At 32.1% G+C, this 19,552-nt stretch overlaps 3 protein-coding genes across 3 annotated transcripts; 2 read left to right on the top strand and 1 right to left on the bottom strand.

The window, feature by feature from the left end:
* The first annotated feature begins 96 nt into the window (after positions 1-96).
* LOC120279269 (peptide methionine sulfoxide reductase A3-like) lies at positions 97-4,225 on the top strand. Its single transcript, XM_039286157.1, has 2 exons — positions 97-645; positions 3,719-4,225. The coding sequence occupies exons 1-2, from the start codon at positions 139-141 to the stop codon at positions 3,968-3,970; spliced, it is 759 nt and encodes a 252-aa protein (XP_039142091.1). The 5' UTR covers positions 97-138; the 3' UTR covers positions 3,971-4,225.
* Positions 4,226-10,912: 6,687 nt separating this feature from the next.
* On the top strand, positions 10,913-16,001 carry LOC120278955 (ELMO domain-containing protein A-like). The gene is made up of 10 exons (XM_039285733.1): positions 10,913-11,098; positions 11,187-11,461; positions 12,245-12,354; positions 12,711-12,779; positions 13,446-13,561; positions 13,676-13,730; positions 14,279-14,399; positions 14,557-14,604; positions 15,537-15,631; positions 15,723-16,001. Exons 2-10 carry the CDS (start codon positions 11,377-11,379, stop codon positions 15,822-15,824), a joined length of 801 nt encoding a protein of 266 aa, XP_039141667.1. The 5' UTR covers positions 10,913-11,098; positions 11,187-11,376; the 3' UTR covers positions 15,825-16,001.
* A 226-nt stretch (positions 16,002-16,227) lies between these two features.
* On the bottom strand, positions 16,228-18,294 carry LOC120278956 (nucleoside diphosphate kinase B). Its single transcript, XM_039285734.1, has 4 exons — positions 18,138-18,294; positions 17,987-18,035; positions 17,657-17,888; positions 16,228-16,614 (listed from the first exon to the last, which is right to left on the bottom strand). Exons 1-4 carry the CDS (start codon positions 18,186-18,188, stop codon positions 16,500-16,502), a joined length of 447 nt encoding a protein of 148 aa, XP_039141668.1. The 5' UTR covers positions 18,189-18,294; the 3' UTR covers positions 16,228-16,499.
* Positions 18,295-19,552: the final 1,258 nt, after the last annotated feature.

Here is a 19,552-nt window from a genome sequence, read left to right as displayed (position 1 = left end):
ATATATATTATTTTTTTAAAAAAATGAATATTAATTTATCTTTAAAAGCCGGTAAACATACCGACGGTGTTCAAACCTCGTCCTAAGGAAAGCACCTCCAAATCATCCACCCAACCATTTCTCCTCGACTACGCCGTCATGCCCTTCGTCTCCACCCTCTCCATTGCCCTCCCCTTCTCCTTCTCTCGCTCAATCCCTAGATTCCCTTTCAAAGCCTCCATCTTTTCCCCCAAATCCCCCAATTTCTCCTCCCCATCCTCCCCTCTTCGCCCCATGAACCTCTTCAAATCCCTAGGAATCCCCTTCGGCTTCAGCACTGCTGGTGTCTCCTCCGACCCTGCGGGCGCCGCCATCGCTCAGGGCCCCGATGATGACACCCCAGCGCCTGGGCAGCAGTTCGCGCAGTTCGGCGCCGGGTGCTTCTGGGGCGTTGAGCTCTCGTTTCAGAGAGTACCCGGAGTGACGAAGACCGAGGTCGGGTATTCTCAGGGGACTGTGCACCAGCCGACGTATGAGGATGTGTGTACAGGGACTACGAATCACTCGGAGATCGTCCGTGTTCAGTATGATCCTGGGCAGTGTGCCTACGAGGATTTGCTCGAAGCATTCTGGGCTCGCCATGATCCGACCACGCTTAATCGCCAGGTGAGCAGACGCCATTCTTGGGGCTTGTGTTTTCTTTCCGGACATGCTTGTTTGATTTTTCTTGTTTGTTTGGCTATGTGTTTGGTGAGTCCTGAATTCATTTAAAGCGTTGGCCTTTGAACTGATTGTGTGGGGATGTTTGTATATTGAATTCACTGTACAGTGTACACCTGCTGTCTGAACTCCAATAAAGTTTTGACCGTAAAACTCATATAAAATATTGAATTCCCCAAAATTGTTTGGTGAAATGTGGGTAGATTAGAAAACCTGATGTTAATTGATATGTTATAGACTTATAAGATGATCCTGATGGGATATTATCCACTGTAAAATGTGCCTTAAATTTGTTCGCCCATTAACATGCCTGCACCATAGCTTAGCTCTCAGACATGCATGTATGAATGCACAAAATTTTTGACAAATTAACATGTCTAGTGTCTACGCTATAGCTTACCTCTCGTTGCTTGAGATGCATGTACAAATGAGAATTTTATCAAACGATGAGAGCTAAGCTATGGTGTGGGCATGTTAATTTTGTCAAAAATGGTGTGCTTTCATACATGCATGTCAAACAATGATAGTATCTAGTTTTGTTAGAAACACAGAATTTTAACAAAGCACTAGCTCATTTCTCTGTGAAAGTTTTTCATGTTGTATGTACTGGTCGAGAGGTGTGCCTGTGTTTTCTATAGATTGATGGCAGAAAGCTGAATCAGCAAGTAGTGAGTGAGTGCTCTCCTTTTAGAAAATTATAGGGATAAGATAGTTGGGGCTTATTTGCGTTGTATTTGGACATAAGTCACATGTTCTTGTTGCATGGATATAAAATATCTGGGTAGGCATGGGGAGTTGCTGAAATTTAAAGATGAAGTTTTTGATGTAGCATATAGATTTCAGACTTGAAATTGAATAGAAGCCAAGGGCAGCAGAATAACTTTTGTGATATGTTTATTAATAAATGTCATTTTCTTCATAGGTTAATGATCTGGTTATTTTTCTCAAGCCAATGTTGTTTAACTTTTTGTTAATTTGGTAAACCTAAAATTGAACTTTAACTGAGTATGCATTAGGTGTCCTGCAAATTTAAACCAAATTATTGGTTGATTCCTAAAAAATTGGGACCTTGATCAAGATGTGATCATGTGAGAATGCGACTGGGCTTCAAATTAATGTGTCATGCTAGCTAATTTGTTGAATGTTTTTTTTTTATGTTAATTAAATAAGAATATTGCTGTTGCAAAATTTCCTGATTTTGCCTATAAATTGATTTTATCCTGTGGATCATGGTGGGAAGAAACCTTATTGGGATTGGAGTTTGAAATGGTAGCAAAATTTAGTTTCAGTTAAAGTTAAATTAAATTGAGTTTGGTAATCTTTCCAAACTTTTGAAGAGGTCAAAAAAAGAAACAAAAACCAAAGAATTGAGACATGTCTAGTGTTTTGTTTTCATGTGACTGAACAGAGAATGGTGACTAACCAGGATAAATTTCTCGTCTTGTCTACTGACTTTGAATAATAGAATGGAAGCATTAAAATTAAGTAAATAATTGGATGATGTTTAATATTCTTGTGAAAGTTAATATATTATCATTTTTAGAACAAGGAATGAAACAGAGCCTATGTGCTGGTTGCAATATGTACTAAAAAATCCGCCAGTTTAAGACATCACAAAAGATAATAACTTATGGGGATATAAACCCTTCGGGACTTTTTGTTTTTTCTTTTCTTGTCCAAAGTTCTTTCATTTTTGAATGCTCAAAATATTACCAATGTGGTATCTGACATGGGTGAAGAATTCGAACGGCATTACAATTTGTGGTTAACAGTCTCAACTAACATTTAGAATAGAACTTGGGATTGACATGCTTCGCTTTTCTGCATGATGCAAGGCTTGAATGAAGGGTAAATCAAATTCCAACGTCCAGAGTTTAAATTGGTTGTGGGTGATACTGTGATCCTTTGCATCTAATGAGTAAAGTTCCTTTTCTTATTTTGCAGTTGGCAATGTGTTTCCTGGAACCACATTGTGAATTGGTTGATCTGTTGTTGTAATCTGGAAGACGATATTTCCGTGATCCATGTCTTATAGAAGTTGCTTCAGCAGACTGCAAGTCTCAAAGTAGGGATTATTTGTGTTATAATATCATTTAGGGATCAGGGGTTCAATGCTGGGCAGCTCTGTTTGAATTCTATAATAGTGTGAAGCCCATAACAAGGACATGTTAGTGGAGATGGTTGATAAACCTAATATGCACATAGTGATCATCACGGAAAAGTAAAGGATTCATTTTCGATGGGCCTAACACTGTCTATATGACAGACAATATTTTTCTAGTATTATTTGCGAAAATGAGCATGATTGATCTTTAAAAGTGGAAATTCAGCTGAGTTAACCGAGCATATCATCTAAATGAGTAACCCGAGTTTATATATTCAAATCCATATTTTACAAATTGATTGATGTAGGACTATTAGTTACTCTAATAAGGAAGTTCTTCATCTGTCATCTGCATTGGGTCTACATGGTGATTTTTATAGTTTGTAGTATGTTTTTGCTGCAGGTCTACAAAATAACTGTTTTATTATTAAAATTTCTAGATGATTCTTTGGAGTGATTCAGCAGTTTTTGCTAGACTTGGAATGCGGAACATTCCTTCTGGAAAATGACAAGTGAAAATAACTAGTGCTTTGCTACAAGAGGTGCTATGTTACCTTCTTTTTAGTCCTCTAGTAACTTTTACTAATTGGATTAGCTTTCTCCTGAATTATTACTTGGTTTAATTTTGAGAGGTCAGGTGGCTCCTATGGCCCATTGGTACTTTTCCTGATGCCTTTCATTTTAATATACTTTGGAAAAAGAAACTTATGCCTTGTTAAATGCCCTTTTTATTTGTATAAAGCATGAGAAGAATATGTAAGGCTTCAGTTTAACTGAATGCTTCCTGAGACATTTTTCTCTAGTGTTATTATTATTATTTATTTATTTATTTTTCTGAAGGATGTTTTTCACCCGTGTCTCCAGTCAATTTTTTGTGGTCACTGCTGAAATTTACACCTCTCTCACTGCATGCAGGGCAATGACGTTGGAACTCAATACAGGTCTGGCATATATTTCTACACACCTGAGCAAGAGACAGCTGCAAGGGAGTCCTTGGAGAACCACCAGAAGCTCCTGAACAGGAAGATTGTCACAGAGATCCTCCCAGCAAAGAAATTCTACAAAGCCGAGGAATACCATCAGCAATACCTAGAGAAAGGCGGCCGCTTCGGTTTCAAACAATCTGCTGCCAAAGGTTGCAATGATCCTATCCGTTGTTACGGTTAACGCACTCTAATATTACTATCAATCATTGATTACGCACTCTAATATTACTATCAATCATTGATTATATCGACTGCCCTAAGAGTAATCCTTTCTTGTAAGTATATAAACATTATTGAGCCTTTTCTTTGTATAGTAGTATCTCTGCACATGCTCATCTGAGCAGCATATTACTATTTTATGTTTTTCTGGTATTGTTTATATGGCATCAAACAAAGATCAGAAGTTTAGTATTTAATCTGTCTATTGTTCTCTGTATTGTGGTGTATTTAAACCTGAGATCTGGTTCTTGCCTGCCTCTTCTATCTGCTATTCTATTTCAGATAGAGTAATGCTATGTGTACGTAATAGGTCACCCGAAATGTGATCCGAAAGCTAACCCTGAAACTGGGGATGCTAACCCCGGAGCTGAGAATCTAACCCCGGAGTTGGGGTTAGCTTTTGGTCACATTTCTGGAGATCTATTACCAACACATAGCATTACTCTTTCAAATATTTATTGCCCTTGACAAATACACCATAATTGGGGTTTTATCTTATATGGAGAATGTTGTTGTATAGGTTCATGTTCTTAAAATTTCCATTTGAGAAAAAAGACATGCTTATCTTTTTATTGTTTTTTTTTCTGAAAGGGAATTTGCATATGAACCCCTGGAAAAGTTTAATATTATGTACTCAATCCTCTAAATTTTGTGTGTATGCTCATGTGTTTTGTATTTGGTTATCATGCCTACCAATGACTATAAAAACAGGGTGAATGCATGATTTCATATATAAGAGGGTTTTGACTATGGTTTTACTCCCTCTTTTTCTTTTTATTTGTCACATTTACTTAATTCACACCGATTAAAAATTAATTAAAAATTAGTTGGTCATCTATGTTTTATAAAAAAATTTATTATTTTTTAAAATTACTCTTATTTAAAACTCTACTAATGAAGTATATGATTTAGTATTTAGTTGATTATGATTTATTGAAAAATTGTATAAGTACATTAAATTAAATGGTAAATTTGTAGAGAAAAATTATTTAATGTTGCATAAAATTTTTAATGTGATAAATTAAAAAAACATAAAAGAGTTTTAAAATATGACAAATAAAAAGAAATGCTAACTAGATATTTTTTTTCATGAGTATATAATGCATGTGATTGTATTATTCAGAAGGGTATATGTATAAAAAAAATATCCACTTTTGCAGGGGCATATAAGTCATTTTCTCATTCGGCAAAATATATATTATTCTCTCCATGCAAGTTGGAGAGAAAGTTGGAAGAATTAACAAAAGTAAAGTAAAGGGCTTTTCAGAAAGAAGAGAAAAAGGCTTTTCATCTTCATCACTTGCACTCAAAACCACACCTTTATTTTTTAGGTATCATAATGGTCCATGAGTGTGCCCCACACTCACTACTTTGAAACTTTTTATTGCACTCATTATTGTTTTAAAGAATTGAGATTGATGACTCTTTTCTTCTTAACTTTTAATGAAGGTTTAGTACATAAAAATTAGAGTGAGTGATGCTTCATTTGGTTGTTGGAACTCCTTCAGACTTGGAAATCCTTTGGTATTATTATTATTATTAAACTCTCCTTAAATGACTAAAATGCCCTTGTGAAATCATTCACTTCTTTGAAGTTTCCAAGGCAATAAAGAAAATTGCTTGTTATAAACACAATAAACCTTTAATTAAAATATTAGAGTAGTGACCAAAACCATCAACTAAATAATAATAATAATAAGCATAATAATAATGAGAATCCAATGGGTAATGTATCATAAACAAGTACATACATACACAAACAACAAAGCTCCTTTAATTAATTCTTAATTAACTAATTAACTCTTAGAGTTAATAAACAACCATCAAGCATTGGGAATAACTAATCAATCAAATACTAATTATACAACCAATGCTTAATATATATATATATATATATAACTTAAAAAATGCTCTATATCTATATCTAGATATAAATATTCACATTCTCTTCTTAATTGCCCTTTAGCAAGGTTTTGAATCATTGCTTTTTTCAAGGGTACATATTTAAAACCAAAATAATCATAGCCAATTAACATGCCATGTGAATTTTTTTATTTTTTATATTATATATTAATAATATTTATTAAGTTTCCTTACTTTTAATAAATGTAAATAAGTTTTAAAATATATATACACTGTTATGTAAATATGGCCCTTAATAGAGGGTATATAAGTAAAAGGATGTACAAAAATAAAATTCATGGTTTTGCTCTGAAATCAAGAAGAGAATCTTTTGGTTTACTGTTTGTCTCTATGTATCATATAAGTCAAAATCCATACCAATTTTTTTTTTCAAATTTATTATTTCCATTTTTCAAAGTATATTTCTTGTTTAATGTGTTGATTGTACTCCAGTGGATAAATTAATTAAATATTTTTTTTCTGCCCTTTTTAAATTATTCTTAGTGACTTTGGAGAGAATTTTTGTCTCTTGGTTTGAGGCCATAACATTATCCTCTCAAAATTGTTTGAATGGGTATATATATATATGATTAAAATGAGAAATTATTTTTATATTTCTTCAAATTTAATTTTTGTATTTCCATTATTATTATTATTATTATTATTATTTTTAAGTCCCTGCACATGGGTGAGGTCACATGTTTGACTCCGTTACCAACAAATGATGGCGAGTAGTATAATTAAAAAATGCTATATATGACAGAACACTTTGTTAAAATATATATTTTTTTTAAAATTAAAAACATGATTTAATATGATCCTTGGTTTTAAAATTAAAGACATGCAAAAACTCAAAAATATTTACTGAAATTCAATGTATGTATTGAGAGTATGAAAAAAAAAATATTTTGAAAAATTATCAAGCATCAAATTTAAAATCATAAAAATAAAATAATCCTAACTTTTGAGTTCATGAATGATAGACACTGAAACATGGAAGAAATATTAAAAAAAAGGTAATATATTGTAAATACACATAATGAAAATACAAAAACAAACAAACACTATAAAACACTAAAACTATCACTCATTGAATCAAGATGATAATAAAGATATAACACAACATTTTAAATATATATTTTATGAAACATATATTTTAAAAAATCCAACAAGTAATATAACATTTTATAAAAACCATCAACTAAAAATACTTTAACAAAAATCCAACAAGTACCTACCAAATGAACATAAATAAAAATCTAGGATTAAGAAAGCCGGTCAAAATCCAATCTAGACATAGATATATAGTTTACATCCTTGAAAAAAAAGTTAGAGACCAAATCCAACAAAGAAAACCTATGAAAATAGTAGTTAAAAATAAAGAGCCGGCTTTTTTCTTTTTTAAATTTCTGTTTCATGATGTTCATGTTTGGTGCCCAAAAATGACATCAATTTGTTCCATAAAAGCCCTTACAAGAACATGCATGCCTTTCTCTTGTTCATACAGTGAATCTTATCTTAGGTGTACCGCAATGTCATTTGTCCACTATCTAACACTCATTTTATGGACCACTTCATGATTCTTGTCTTTTGGTTCGGATTCGGATTAGATTTTTTTTTTTTTTCTTCTTCAAAACATAATAATTTTATTTTAAAAAAAATCATTATTTTTATGATCTTGGGTGAATTTATTTTTTTCTTATAAATTTAATTTATAAAAAAATAATACCATACGCATATATGCAGGCATTTTTAATGTCTTCGGATCTTATATCTCTCTTACACATATAAATGTTTAGATAAATAATTTTAAGCTTGTCACTTTGAGACTGTAAAATATTTAATTTAATATGAGAAATGAAAGTTCGATTCCCTTTCAATATATAAACTAAAGGGTAATAGGTGTGAGAGATATGTCTATGTTATTAAATAAAAAATTTATAAGAAAATTTATGAATTATGAAAAAAATAAAAATTTAATTTTCATAAAAAAAATAAAGAAAAAAAGAGATTCGGGTCCTATTCAAGGGAAAAAGGTTATGGTTCTTAATACTTCATTAAATAAGGTTATGGTTCTTAATACTTCATTAAATATTAAGTGATATCTAAAACTTTCTATGCCATGTGAGTTTCCTTATTGCACCCAAGAAAGGTTACACATAAAGCGCACCCTCGTGCAGAAGCAAGGGCCCACCGTTGATTCGGACGGATGGACGGCTGTGATGGATGGGGATTAGACATGTGGTCCCGGGCACTAAGTTTTTGGTCGGTGCCTTTTGCCTTTATATGTTCCAATTAGAATTAGAACTAGAAAGAAAGGAAATGAAAAGCTATCACTTCACTTGGACCATTTCATTTGTTAAGTGCTCCCACCCTAAGAGCTCCCATCTTGCTTGTCCTCTTCATTCATATATGTATATATATATATATATATATATATATATATGGAAAAACATCATCTAGGTAAGTCCCTAGATTTGAAATCTAGAGACGTTTTAAATCTAAGCTGTTGGATCATCATCCGATGGTTGATTGTTTATATAAATATTGTACACCTTTTTATTGTTACGATCATCGACATCATCGTATGTAACGCGGTTCTCACATTGCTCATAATCGTTTAAGAGCCAGTCGATTCTGAGTCAGATCACTGGCTACATGAGATTTGAAATCTAGGGCACGTCTGGATGATGGGTCCTATATATATATATATATATATATATATATATATATTTATATATATATCGACGTCCAATTATTAGTCGTTGGATATGATATTACTTTTTTTTTTATGTTCTAAACGGTAATTACTGCATTTATTACAGTATTAACTACTATTTATCACTGATAATGAACGTCCATAGATTTTTTATTTATGGACGTCCATAAAAGAATGGTACTTTGTATATATATATATATATATATATATTAAAATATATCATCTTTGCATGACTCTATTATATGTATATATATTATTATCCTTGATGTTATTTGTTTTTATTTAAATATTTACCGTTTCATTGTAGACTTACCGGTATGTTCAAGGTTTTCATAAATTTTATATATCCATATGACAAAAAATGACTCTTTTTTTTGTCTCACTTTATAACAACAAAAATAATAATATTTTCCATATATATCAAGTATAGGTTTTATTGATTATTCTATTATATATTATTTCATACAAATATGAATACATAGAAATTTGTTTGTTATAAGAATAATTAATGCAATACCTAACTTAATGAGCAATTTTAGTTTAATAGTGCATCTCAATCCGGGACTGCCATGCTTATTCTGTAACTGTTCTTAGTTAAATTATTTATTTATTTATACTTTTTTCTCTCTCGTAGCACTTGACTATCCCATCTTGTCGAGCCGTTAAATGGAAACATGGGGAAAAATTAATGAATCAAAATAATTGAAATTTGATTAATGTAGCAATAACCAGTCATGTCATTAAACATCGAGAAGAGAAATTTGATTAATGTTGAATGAACCATATCCGCCATTAAAAATAGTGTTTTTTATGATAAAAAATTGTTGTTTTAATTTTTAGTTAATAGCTTATTTATTTATTTTCATCAATCAAATATTAAGTTTTTGTTATATATATGTAACATTTTAAGGATCTCAAAAGAAATCTGCAACAACTAATCATCTTTAGACAATTTAAGTTATTGAGAAACTTATAATTATTTTATGTTTTATTTTGTATCTAAACATTTTATTAATTTAAATTTATTCACATTACTTGCATACCTAACATTTAAATTTTTTTTCTTAAATTATAAGAAATATTAATGAATAAATGTAAATGTCAATGTTAATACTAACGATTTTTTTAGCCTATTAATATCTAGTTTTTTGCATAGGATAATTATTTTAGAGTGAACTCTAAGATCAAATTCCGAAACTTATACAAGATAAAATTTATGCGTTATTGAGTTTACAATCGTGTTTTATATTTGTACATATCGGTGATTTTTTTAAATACATTTACTGTATCTGTTATGAAAAAAATTAATGTCAATGTTTGATTAGTAAAAAAGGACATTAAAGTTTGAATATTTAAATGATGTTGACCACCATGGGCTCTTCTTTAATACAACGTACTTAATAAATGACATTTAGATCAAATGTGTCTAATAAATTGATTGCATAAGTACGGAATTATTTTAACATCTTCACAACAAAGTCACTTGTTCTAGATGGCATAGACTCATAGTCTAGTTGAATTTTATCAATGAAAATGATTTACAAATATTATTTAAAAAATTAAACTTAATTATTGCTATCACGAGTAAATGTTCCCAAAGTCAAGCTCATAATTATTACAGTATTACTATTACTCTTGATATATTTATTGATTAAATCAGGAAATAAATTAATATGGCATTTTATACATATAAATTTATTTCAAATTCAAAACATACTCAATCCCCTCTAAAATAGAAGAGTTGGGTATTTCATTGGTGGTATATTTATCTTATTAATATTTGAAAAAAATTAATTAATTAATATTAATGATATATTTCTTCTAATTTTTTTATTTGTCTATTTTAAATAATTTATATAAATTAAAAAAATTGATTAAAATTTGTTGGTAATATAAAATTTATTAATAAAATATGTAGATGAATATGATTTATTAAAAATTGTAAAAATACGGAGTATATATAAGGTAAAATTGAAAAACTAATATTTAAAATAATTGATAAAATTTCTAATCTCTAAAATAAGACCAGAAAAAACAATCGGAGTGAGTATATAACTAATTTTCTTTAATAAATAATCATAATTTATAACTTTTTATTGTACATTAATGTAATATTTATTTTTTACAGGGACATAGGTGAAAAAAACCCTTTAAATAATCATAATTAATTAGGAAGAGTAATTAGCAATTTACTTAATTGCTAATTTAATGATGCCACGTGTAATTTGTTTTTTTATTTTTTTAATTTAAAAAAAAAACACATAAAGATCCCACCTGAAAATGGGTTGAGAGCGAGAGAGCCTGAGCCAGAGACGATATCCAGAACGAAGGAGAGAGAGAGAGCCCTCTTCGAAACCCTAATTTCATCCCCAAATTCTCCGATTTGGATCCATTGCCCCTTTTTCCGGTCCATTGAGAGGTGGTTCTTCGCCGGAATTGGTTTTTTTTCATCGCCGGAGATGATCTCAGGTTTTGTTAATCGTTTGATTGATTTGTGTTTGGGTTTTTGTTGATTTTTTTTTTTTTGGGAATTTGAGATGGGTTTTGGTTTCTTTAGCTTGATTTGTAGATCTCGGTGGGTATGGGAACCCTAGGAATTGGTGGATTTCTTGGTTTTGATGACATGTGGTTCCTCGTTCTTGGGGGATGAGAAGGGTTGGTTCGTGAAGGTTCGGCGTGAGGTGATGGGTTTTTGGGTTGGTTGGAGTTTGTTGGTTTGAGATTTGTGGGGAGAGGAGGAGGAGGAGATGGATGAGAACGGTGCATCATTTGTGGCGGTGAGGAGGTTGTCGCAGGGCTTGGATCGAGGTGGCGGGTGTCATTCATCTTCAGGTGATTTGTCGTCGATTTGCTTGACGTATGCATGCTTAAATGCTTGGAATTTTTTTTCCCGGTGTTATATATAAATAGTTGAAAAAAGTCAATTGGTCTTTTTCGTTTTTGTTTTTGTTTGTCTTTTTTTGTGTGTAAATTATCTATGGAAAAACTTGTGTTTTTTCTTTTTAAAAATTTGAGCGAATAGCCTTTGCGTTTTGAGTAATTAATTAGCAGTATAGAGCCATTTCTCTACCATTAATCTAGTTTGCACTTCATCAAACAGGTCCTTTTTTTTTTGATAAAAATACAACAGATTTCCTTTCGTGATTGTTTTTTACTTTTTATTGCTATATTATATTTCATTTCATTTTTAATTTGGTTCTTTTTCATACATTGAAGTCCAAGTATTGTAAGAGAGACATACTTACGAAAACAGAACGAAATTAGTGTTTTTGATTGCCGGATTGTTGTGTAAAGTATGGAAATAGTATATTAAGGACCTCACCATGGAATTTATGAATCTAATTTACTGTTTGCATGCACAGATCGGAGAGTCAATTTCTTGTAAAATTTCTTTTACAGGGCGGATTTTTTTCAACTTATTTTGATAAATTGATTTATCCTACTCGCTAAAAAATTAATTTTCAGTAATATCTTGTGGCATCACTAAAGTCATGACGGTAGATCTTACTTTTGTTCCCTTTTTCTTTCAAGTTTAGTAATGTTAAGTTTTGGTATATGAAGACTCAAATACCTGAAAACTTACAGTGGATTGTATTTTGTCCTCTCTTGCTGCAGCTGAGGTTGTTCATGGGTCATCAGCCTGGATTGGGCGAGGGCTTTCTTGTGTTTGTGCTCAGAGAAGGGATAGTGATGCTCGTTTATCATTTGACCTGACTCCGTCTCAGGTAATAATGCACTGCAAGCTGGGGTATTCTTTTTACTCGAGCATGTTGTATCTATCTGATTAAATAAGAAATATCAGAGATAAGTTTACATCATTTTCAGTGTACATCACGTTCCAAATGTGCTGTCGTTTTTCTCTTCTATTTTTTACCTACATTTCATATGGTAAGTGTCGTCATTCATTTGTTTTGAATGTTAGTACTTGTTAGCACTTGGAAATTGACTTGCAATTGTTGAAAAGGACAGCTTCACCTTAGCCTGTCAGTAAAAAGATGTGACCAGGCTACCATCAATCACAGAATTATTATTCTCTGAGTAAACATTTATTTGATTATTTATTTATTTATTTCTGCTTCAGGAAGAATGCTTGCAAAAGCTACAAAATCGCATTGAAGTTTCTTATGATAGTTCCAAGGTTGAACACCAGGTATTTAATCCGAATTCTGGATTATTCCTGAAAATTCTCCGCTGCTTTGATTATCTGATTTGCTTTATAATGGTGCTAATCTGGTTGTGAATCATACCTAAACTTTTCTTGTGGTAGAACTTTTACTCATTATTACTCAATCTTCAGTTTTAAGACTTAGGTGGCCAATTCCTGTGCTTAATTGTCTTTGTATACATGTTGTATAGTAGAAACTAATATTGCTTTGATCTTCATGAAATGTTGCCATCCATGATCCATGAACTTCTTAACTATGCTCCTGTGGTTTTCTTCCTCACGGCTTAGGTAATGGGATCAGGAGGAGGTCGTATACGATTTAATTTGTTTAACCTACGAAGGTTGATCCTTCAAATGTAAAATCTGGTGGTGGGCATGATGAAATTCTGAAATCTTTAATAAGTACATGAAAGATACAGTCACTCTCTTACCTGCAGATCCTAGGTAGAGCATGCTAATCTAATATAAGTTTTCAGATTTTTTCTATGAATCTAATGAATCCTTACAAGCATCAAGTTGTGTTGCTATATGTAAGTTAGTTAGATGTTGTCTTTCTATTGCATATGTGGAATCCTTGACCTAGAAATGTAAACGGCAGGTGTTTTCTGTGATCGTCATTTTTTTCTACCATTAACCACTGGAATATTGCAGGAAGCTTTAAGGGCCCTGTGGCATGCTGCTTTTCCAGGAGTTGAGCTTCGTGGCTTGATATCTGAACAATGGAAGGAAATGGGTTGGCAAGGAAAGGATCCATCTACAGATTTCAGGTAATTTTTCTGTTTTTAACAGTGTTTCTGTGCCTTGAAAGCAAAGTTTTTCTTTTTCTTTTTTGCTATGTTTGTTATTCTCTTAAAAGGTTTTTTTTCTGTCTTTCTGTCTAGGGGTGGTGGCTTTATTTCATTGGAGAATCTATTGTTCTTTGCTAAGACCTTTCCTGTAAGTCTTGGCTCGTTCCTTCTGAGTAATACTTTATTGACGTTCATATATACTTTTCTGAATTGAATATATGATTGTGGCATTATTGATTAATGGGACACGAAATTTGTGGAAGGGAAACAAAAGAAAATTTTTAGAAAGTGCTCCCTTCATTTACCTATATAGCTTGTTCTCTTCTTCCAACCAAACACAATAAACAGTTCTCTCCCTCACCCACTCTTTTTTGGCCTTCAATATCCCTCAGTCCAAATGTGCCATTAATTGCATTCCTCCATTCAGAAAATGCATAGTGGTGGATAAGGATGAAAAAACTTAAATATGACTTGTGTAAGAAAATCTGGCAGATATGGTTTTGATCCATTACTTAAGCAACTCTAAAGGCCTTTGTAAGCATAGTTGCTTCTTGAGGACTTGGTCGTCCCCCAAGAGTTCCTAAATTTGTGGCTATGTAACTGGTAAAATAAGCATTTTTTCATGAAATGAATCCAACTTGTTATTTCATGGGGCACATACTGTCCATCTTCTCATGTTAACTCATTATTGTGCAGAAATCATTTCAAGATCTTCTTCGTAAGGAGGAGGGTGACCGAGCTATGTGGGAGTATCCATTTGCGGTTGCTGGTGTGAACATCACTTTCATGCTTATACAGATGCTTGATCTTCAAGCTGGTTAGTGCTATCTATTGACCATTTAAGGTCTCTTCTAATTGTTCTCTTGGGGAATGGCCAGTGGGGTGTGGTTGAACTCCAACTTTTCCTAAAATATAATATAACTTCATCAGTCACTTCAGGTTCTACTGAACATAAAATAACATGTTGATTGCAGTTAAACCAAGGACCTTGATGGGGGCAATTTTCTTAAAGCTACTCTCAGGTATGTGTCTTTATTGATTAGTCTTAATTCAGAGGCCGTTATGATTGCAAAGGATGTGATGATGATAATGGTAAAAAAACTATTTGATATCAGTTTATATATTATTATAGTATTTAGGGTGTACTGATTTCATTTTGGTTTTAGTATATAGATGGCATGAAACAAATTGACCTGTTTCTTGAAGCAAATGGTAGTATCAACCAATTTCATATTTGAATTTCAAGGCAATGCATTAGTGATTTATTATCTTATGTTTCATGGCTCATCATTTGATTGCATATTTACTAGCCTATGTTAAGCAACAACATCATGAAAGAAGGCGAATTTTGTCTAGGGTTTTGAAACTGGAGGTTCTTATTCAAAACGTGAGATATTTGACTAACCTTTGTTAGCCAAAGTGGTGGAAGAAGTTGAATTTTATTGTGGTTTCTGAAAGTAAAGGAATTTTTTTAGAACTTTGAGATATTTAACTAGCCTTTGTAAGCAATATTGTGGAAGGTGGATTTTGTCAAAGCTCTAGAAAGTGAAAGAATTTATTCAAAACATGAGATATTTAGTTTTATGAGTTTATGAGGGACAAGGGCAAAGTTTCTAGCTAATTATTTCCTGGGGAAAAAAAATTGCATGAGCCTTTTGCCATTTGATATTAGGTGCGCATAGCTGAATGTTTTCTAAAGTACTGGTATTGCTTCTCATTGCCGTAAATGAAGTTGTCGTGAACTATGCTACCAAGGTCGTACTGCTCTTTTCTTTGTTGTTCTTGTTCTTCTAGCCCTTTTCTCGGTATATAGTCATAACTCACCCTCATGTTGATCAGGTTGACTAACTTCTTTTTTCTTTTTTGTTTACTTTAAAGTAATTGTATGGCATTGCTGATCACCAAGTATACGTATAGTTCTTATCTAAGTCTATGTCTTAAAAACTATGCACAGAAAATGATCGGGCCTTTGATCTTCTTTACTGCATTACGTTTAAGTTGATGGATCAGCAGTGGTTGGCCATGCACGCATCCTACATGGACTTCAATGTATGTTGCTGTGATTATTACCAAAATCTGATTCACATATCCCCATTTTGGATTCTAACAAGTGTTTCCATTCACTGTTTCGACAATTCAGGCAGTCATGAAAGCCACACGGCGCCAGTTGGAACGAGAGCTGCTGCTCGAGGATATTCAATGTCTGGAAGACATGCCTTCTTACAAGCTTCTCTCTCGATAAAAACATAGTACCTATGGCTTTGGATCTCATCTAACAACCCTTTTTTTTCGCCTTTCCCACTTTTCCTATATTCCATGTTATTTTCCTACTGTCATTGTTGTTGTTTGTGATCTTTATTTCTGAACAGGAATGGGTAAAATTTTCATTAGCAGGCGGATTCACTGCTAGCTTTCTTTCTGGCTGGAAATGTAAGCCATCCACACATTGTATGGCAACCAGAATTGCAAAATTAGTACTTTCAACGGTTGAAATGAACCAAATGAGAGAATATTTTCTGGCAAATTGTTTAACAAATCTCTTATTTCAAAACAACCAATGTATGACTCAATCTATTCTTACTTTGCTTGCAATAATCATAATTAGAGAGCCTGGCTTGCAACAATAATAATAATAATAACAATAATACAACCAGACAAGGCCTCTGAATTTTATTTAAAAACGGAAAAGCAGACATCTTAATTTACTGGAAAAAAATAACCCAAGTCTACTGCTGGAGACCGATTAAATATACCACTCAACAACCGTCCATACACATAAGCATCACATTAGGACCATAAGTACTGATGGTAACATAGCCAAGAGCGACAGAATTTAAGTTCCATTAATGGAAAATCAAGCATATAAAAATCAAGACTCGGAACTGGTAGCCTGGTAAGCTAAAGCTGCATGCAAGCTTTACTCATAAATCCAGGGGTGTTGGCTGCTGTGCCATGCTGCAATGCCCTCTGGAAACCACAAGGCGATTTCTTTGCGTGCACTCTCAATGGAGTCACTTCCATGAATGACATTCCTACATCATATAATATAAAAAAATATAAGGTATTATGCAAATAAACCACTCACTAAACATTATTAAGAGCAGCTAAGTCACAGAAGAAACATGTCTCAGATGTATAAAGGTGTCCAAAATGGGCAACAAGCCATAGAAAATAATGTGTGTTTTCATAATCAAGTATATTTAAGGGTACACGGGCAATAGTGATGCTAACTTCATTAGAACTTTTTTAAAATTAAATTACAAAAAAAAGCAGCTATTTCCAATTAACACACCTTGTTTCAGGCCAAACTTAAAATGCTCAATCTAAGGCTAACATAGTAATCAAAAAGGAAATTAAAAAAAAAAACTTTGGTTCTACAACTGAGTCATTTATCGACTATCAAACATGTACAACACTAACATAACAAACAATCCAAACTTATTTATTTTAGTATGAACGTAATCTGAATATATTTGGCTTGACAATAATATGAACTAAGAAAGAAAAAGATCAATTGAATGAATAGAAAAAAACTTTTCAAATACCTTTTTCTTCAACACACACACACACACACACACACACACAAATTTAAGTAGTAAATTAAGCATCGATTAATCTTCTTACAGTGCACTTTCTTTTTTAATTTCTTCACTAAACATGTAAATTTAGCATCAAACTCATTTATTTTAGTATCAAAGTAATCTGACTATATTTGACTTGAGAAAAATATGGAAAAACAAAGAAAAATCTTTTTGAATGAATAGAGTTAAAATTTTACAAATCCCTTCTCTTCCACACACACAGTCACACACACATTTTTGAAGTAGATTTAGCATCAATCAATCCTCTTACAATGCACTTTCTTTCTTAATTTCTTCAGTAAAACATGTGTAAATGGGAAAAATGGACCATTTCAATGAAGGGAACTAAAATTTTAGCAATATCTAATCTTTCATCCAAACATTGTTTTCTCATCTTCTCTCATAATGTACAAAACGGAACCAAATCAACTGAAATTCAAAAATAATAAAAGCAAGAACATGAGCAAAAACACAAAGATGGTTAAAATCTCACCTGCCAACTTCGATGGCCAAATCACCACGGATGGTACCAGGGGCGGAATCAGATGGGTTGGTAGCGCCGATGATCTTCCGGCCAGTCACAACAACGTTCTTCCCCTCCCACACCATAGCGACCACTGGTCCCGAAACGATGTACTCCACCAGCCCTGGAAAGAAGGGCTTTGCGGAGAGGTCCGCATAGTGCTTCTCCGCAAACGATTTCTCCACAGTCAAAAGCTTCATCCCTAAACCATCAAACCATCAAAAATACCCAAAAAAAATTCCAACTTTCATCATCAAATCGACCAAGAAATTACAGAAAAAGCACAAGGTTCGGTCTCACCTTTGAGATAGAAACCTTTCTTCTCAAATCGACTGATTATCTCACCAACCTAACCAAAAACATAATTTATAAATCGAAATTCAGTCACAAGATGTGCACAAACATGGAGAAAATTAGGGCAAACTGAAATTTCAGAGAGATATTCGTGTACCAGGCCGCGCTGGACGCCATCGGGCTTGATCATGATGAAGGATTGCTCCATTTTTGAATCGAAGAAAACCAAAACCCTAGAGAGATGAGAGGCGGAGTGACGATAGTGCTCGATTTAGGGCTCCTTTTATAGCCTCCAGTTAGAAACCCTAATTGAATAAATAAATCTACCCAAATATTTGCCCGAATAAACGGCATTTTCCTTTTTTACCCTGCTTCTGTTATTATTATTATTATTATTATTATTATTTATACTCCGAGCGTTTCAAAAAATAATTTTAATATTTTTTTAATAATATTTAAATTTTTAGTTATATTATTTATAATATTAATAATTAAAAAACATTAATTACATCTAATTATTTATATAATAAATGATCCTAAGTCTTTTGAAATCTAAAGTATAAAATAGTTTATATGCTAGGAGTTGTTTAATTATATTATTTAAGATATGATATTATCTCAAAACTCTTTACAAAATTTTAAAAAATCCGATATGAAGCCGAGAAAATACATAGTTGTTGTTATTATTATTATTACTACTACTATTTTGATTTGATATTTAAGCTGGTTTTGAGATTTAATATAATAATTCAAAATTTATTTTTTTTTAATTTTTTTTTTGAATCATATAAATTAATAAATTACTCTATTATTACGAATTTAAGGCCAATTTTCTCATCCATTCTCTAGTATATCCTTATTTTTTATGTGGATTAGTGTTTTAAAATACATGAAGATATCCCAAACCAATTTTGACTTTACCATTGCTATGAAAATCAATTTTGTATGGAAAAAGTAATTATTAGAGAATATTATCCTTTTAATTCACATTAGTGTTAATTTTATCAATGAAATTTTATACATATTTCAAGAGTAGAAAATAATTCTTCTAGGCTATGAATTTTGGTTTTGAGATTTACTTATTACATTGAACAACTCTCAAAAATAAAATTGCGAACTAAAAAAACATAATATTTTTTTTTAAATTATTATTAAAATACATAATAATGGTTTGGTAGACTAATATTAGATTCCAATCCATCACTACATTTCCTTTTCCTATAATTTAATCTCAAAAAACACCAAACCAAACACATCACTTGATAATGTGGCTTTAAGTGATTGAGATGGGTTTGGTTCCTAGTTGTTTAAAATTATTCCTTTTGCACGCGTGTTCGATGAGAATTTTATTCAAATTATTTTAAGGGAAACATGTAATAAAAAAATCCTAATAATAATTCTTTAATTATTTCTTTGTAATTTGATTTTACGTTGTTGTCCTTTTCCAAAAAGTCACGTGCAGAACGAGTGGTCCTTGATGAGCTGTGAAGGTGACAGCCCATTAGTCCATTATTATGACTTTGAGATTCGGATCGTTAGAGCCCACGTGATCTTTTAGGATGCGGACAGTTA

This window comes from Dioscorea cayenensis, chromosome 16, assembly GCF_009730915.1.
Source record: "Dioscorea cayenensis subsp. rotundata cultivar TDr96_F1 chromosome 16, TDr96_F1_v2_PseudoChromosome.rev07_lg8_w22 25.fasta, whole genome shotgun sequence".
NCBI classification, from domain to species: Eukaryota; Viridiplantae; Streptophyta; class Magnoliopsida; order Dioscoreales; family Dioscoreaceae; genus Dioscorea; species Dioscorea cayenensis.
The sequence above is the reverse complement of the archived record's forward strand: the minus strand, read 5'-3'. Positions and strand labels throughout refer to the sequence as shown.

Excerpts from the sequence above, each read along its gene's own strand:
- LOC120279269 (XM_039286157.1), top strand. The coding sequence starts at position 139 with ATGCCCTTCGTCTCCACCCTCTCCATTGCCCTCCCCTTCTCCTTCTCT. Across the intron at positions 646-3,718 it reads CGACCACGCTTAATCGCCAG|GGCAATGACGTTGGAACTCA; the intron begins GTGAGCAGACGC and ends CACTGCATGCAG.
- LOC120278955 (XM_039285733.1), top strand. The coding sequence starts at position 11,377 with ATGGATGAGAACGGTGCATCATTTGTGGCGGTGAGGAGGTTGTCGCAG. Across the intron at positions 13,562-13,675 it reads GATCCATCTACAGATTTCAG|GGGTGGTGGCTTTATTTCAT; the intron begins GTAATTTTTCTG and ends CTTTCTGTCTAG. Across the intron at positions 13,731-14,278 it reads TCTTTGCTAAGACCTTTCCT|AAATCATTTCAAGATCTTCT; the intron begins GTAAGTCTTGGC and ends ATTATTGTGCAG.
- LOC120278956 (XM_039285734.1), bottom strand. The coding sequence starts at position 18,188 with ATGGAGCAATCCTTCATCATGATCAAGCCCGATGGCGTCCAGCGCGGC. Across the intron at positions 18,036-18,137 it reads ATGGCGTCCAGCGCGGCCTG|GTTGGTGAGATAATCAGTCG; the intron begins GTACACGAATAT and ends GTTTTTGGTTAG. Across the intron at positions 17,889-17,986 it reads GAAAGGTTTCTATCTCAAAG|GGATGAAGCTTTTGACTGTG; the intron begins GTGAGACCGAAC and ends TTGATGGTTTAG.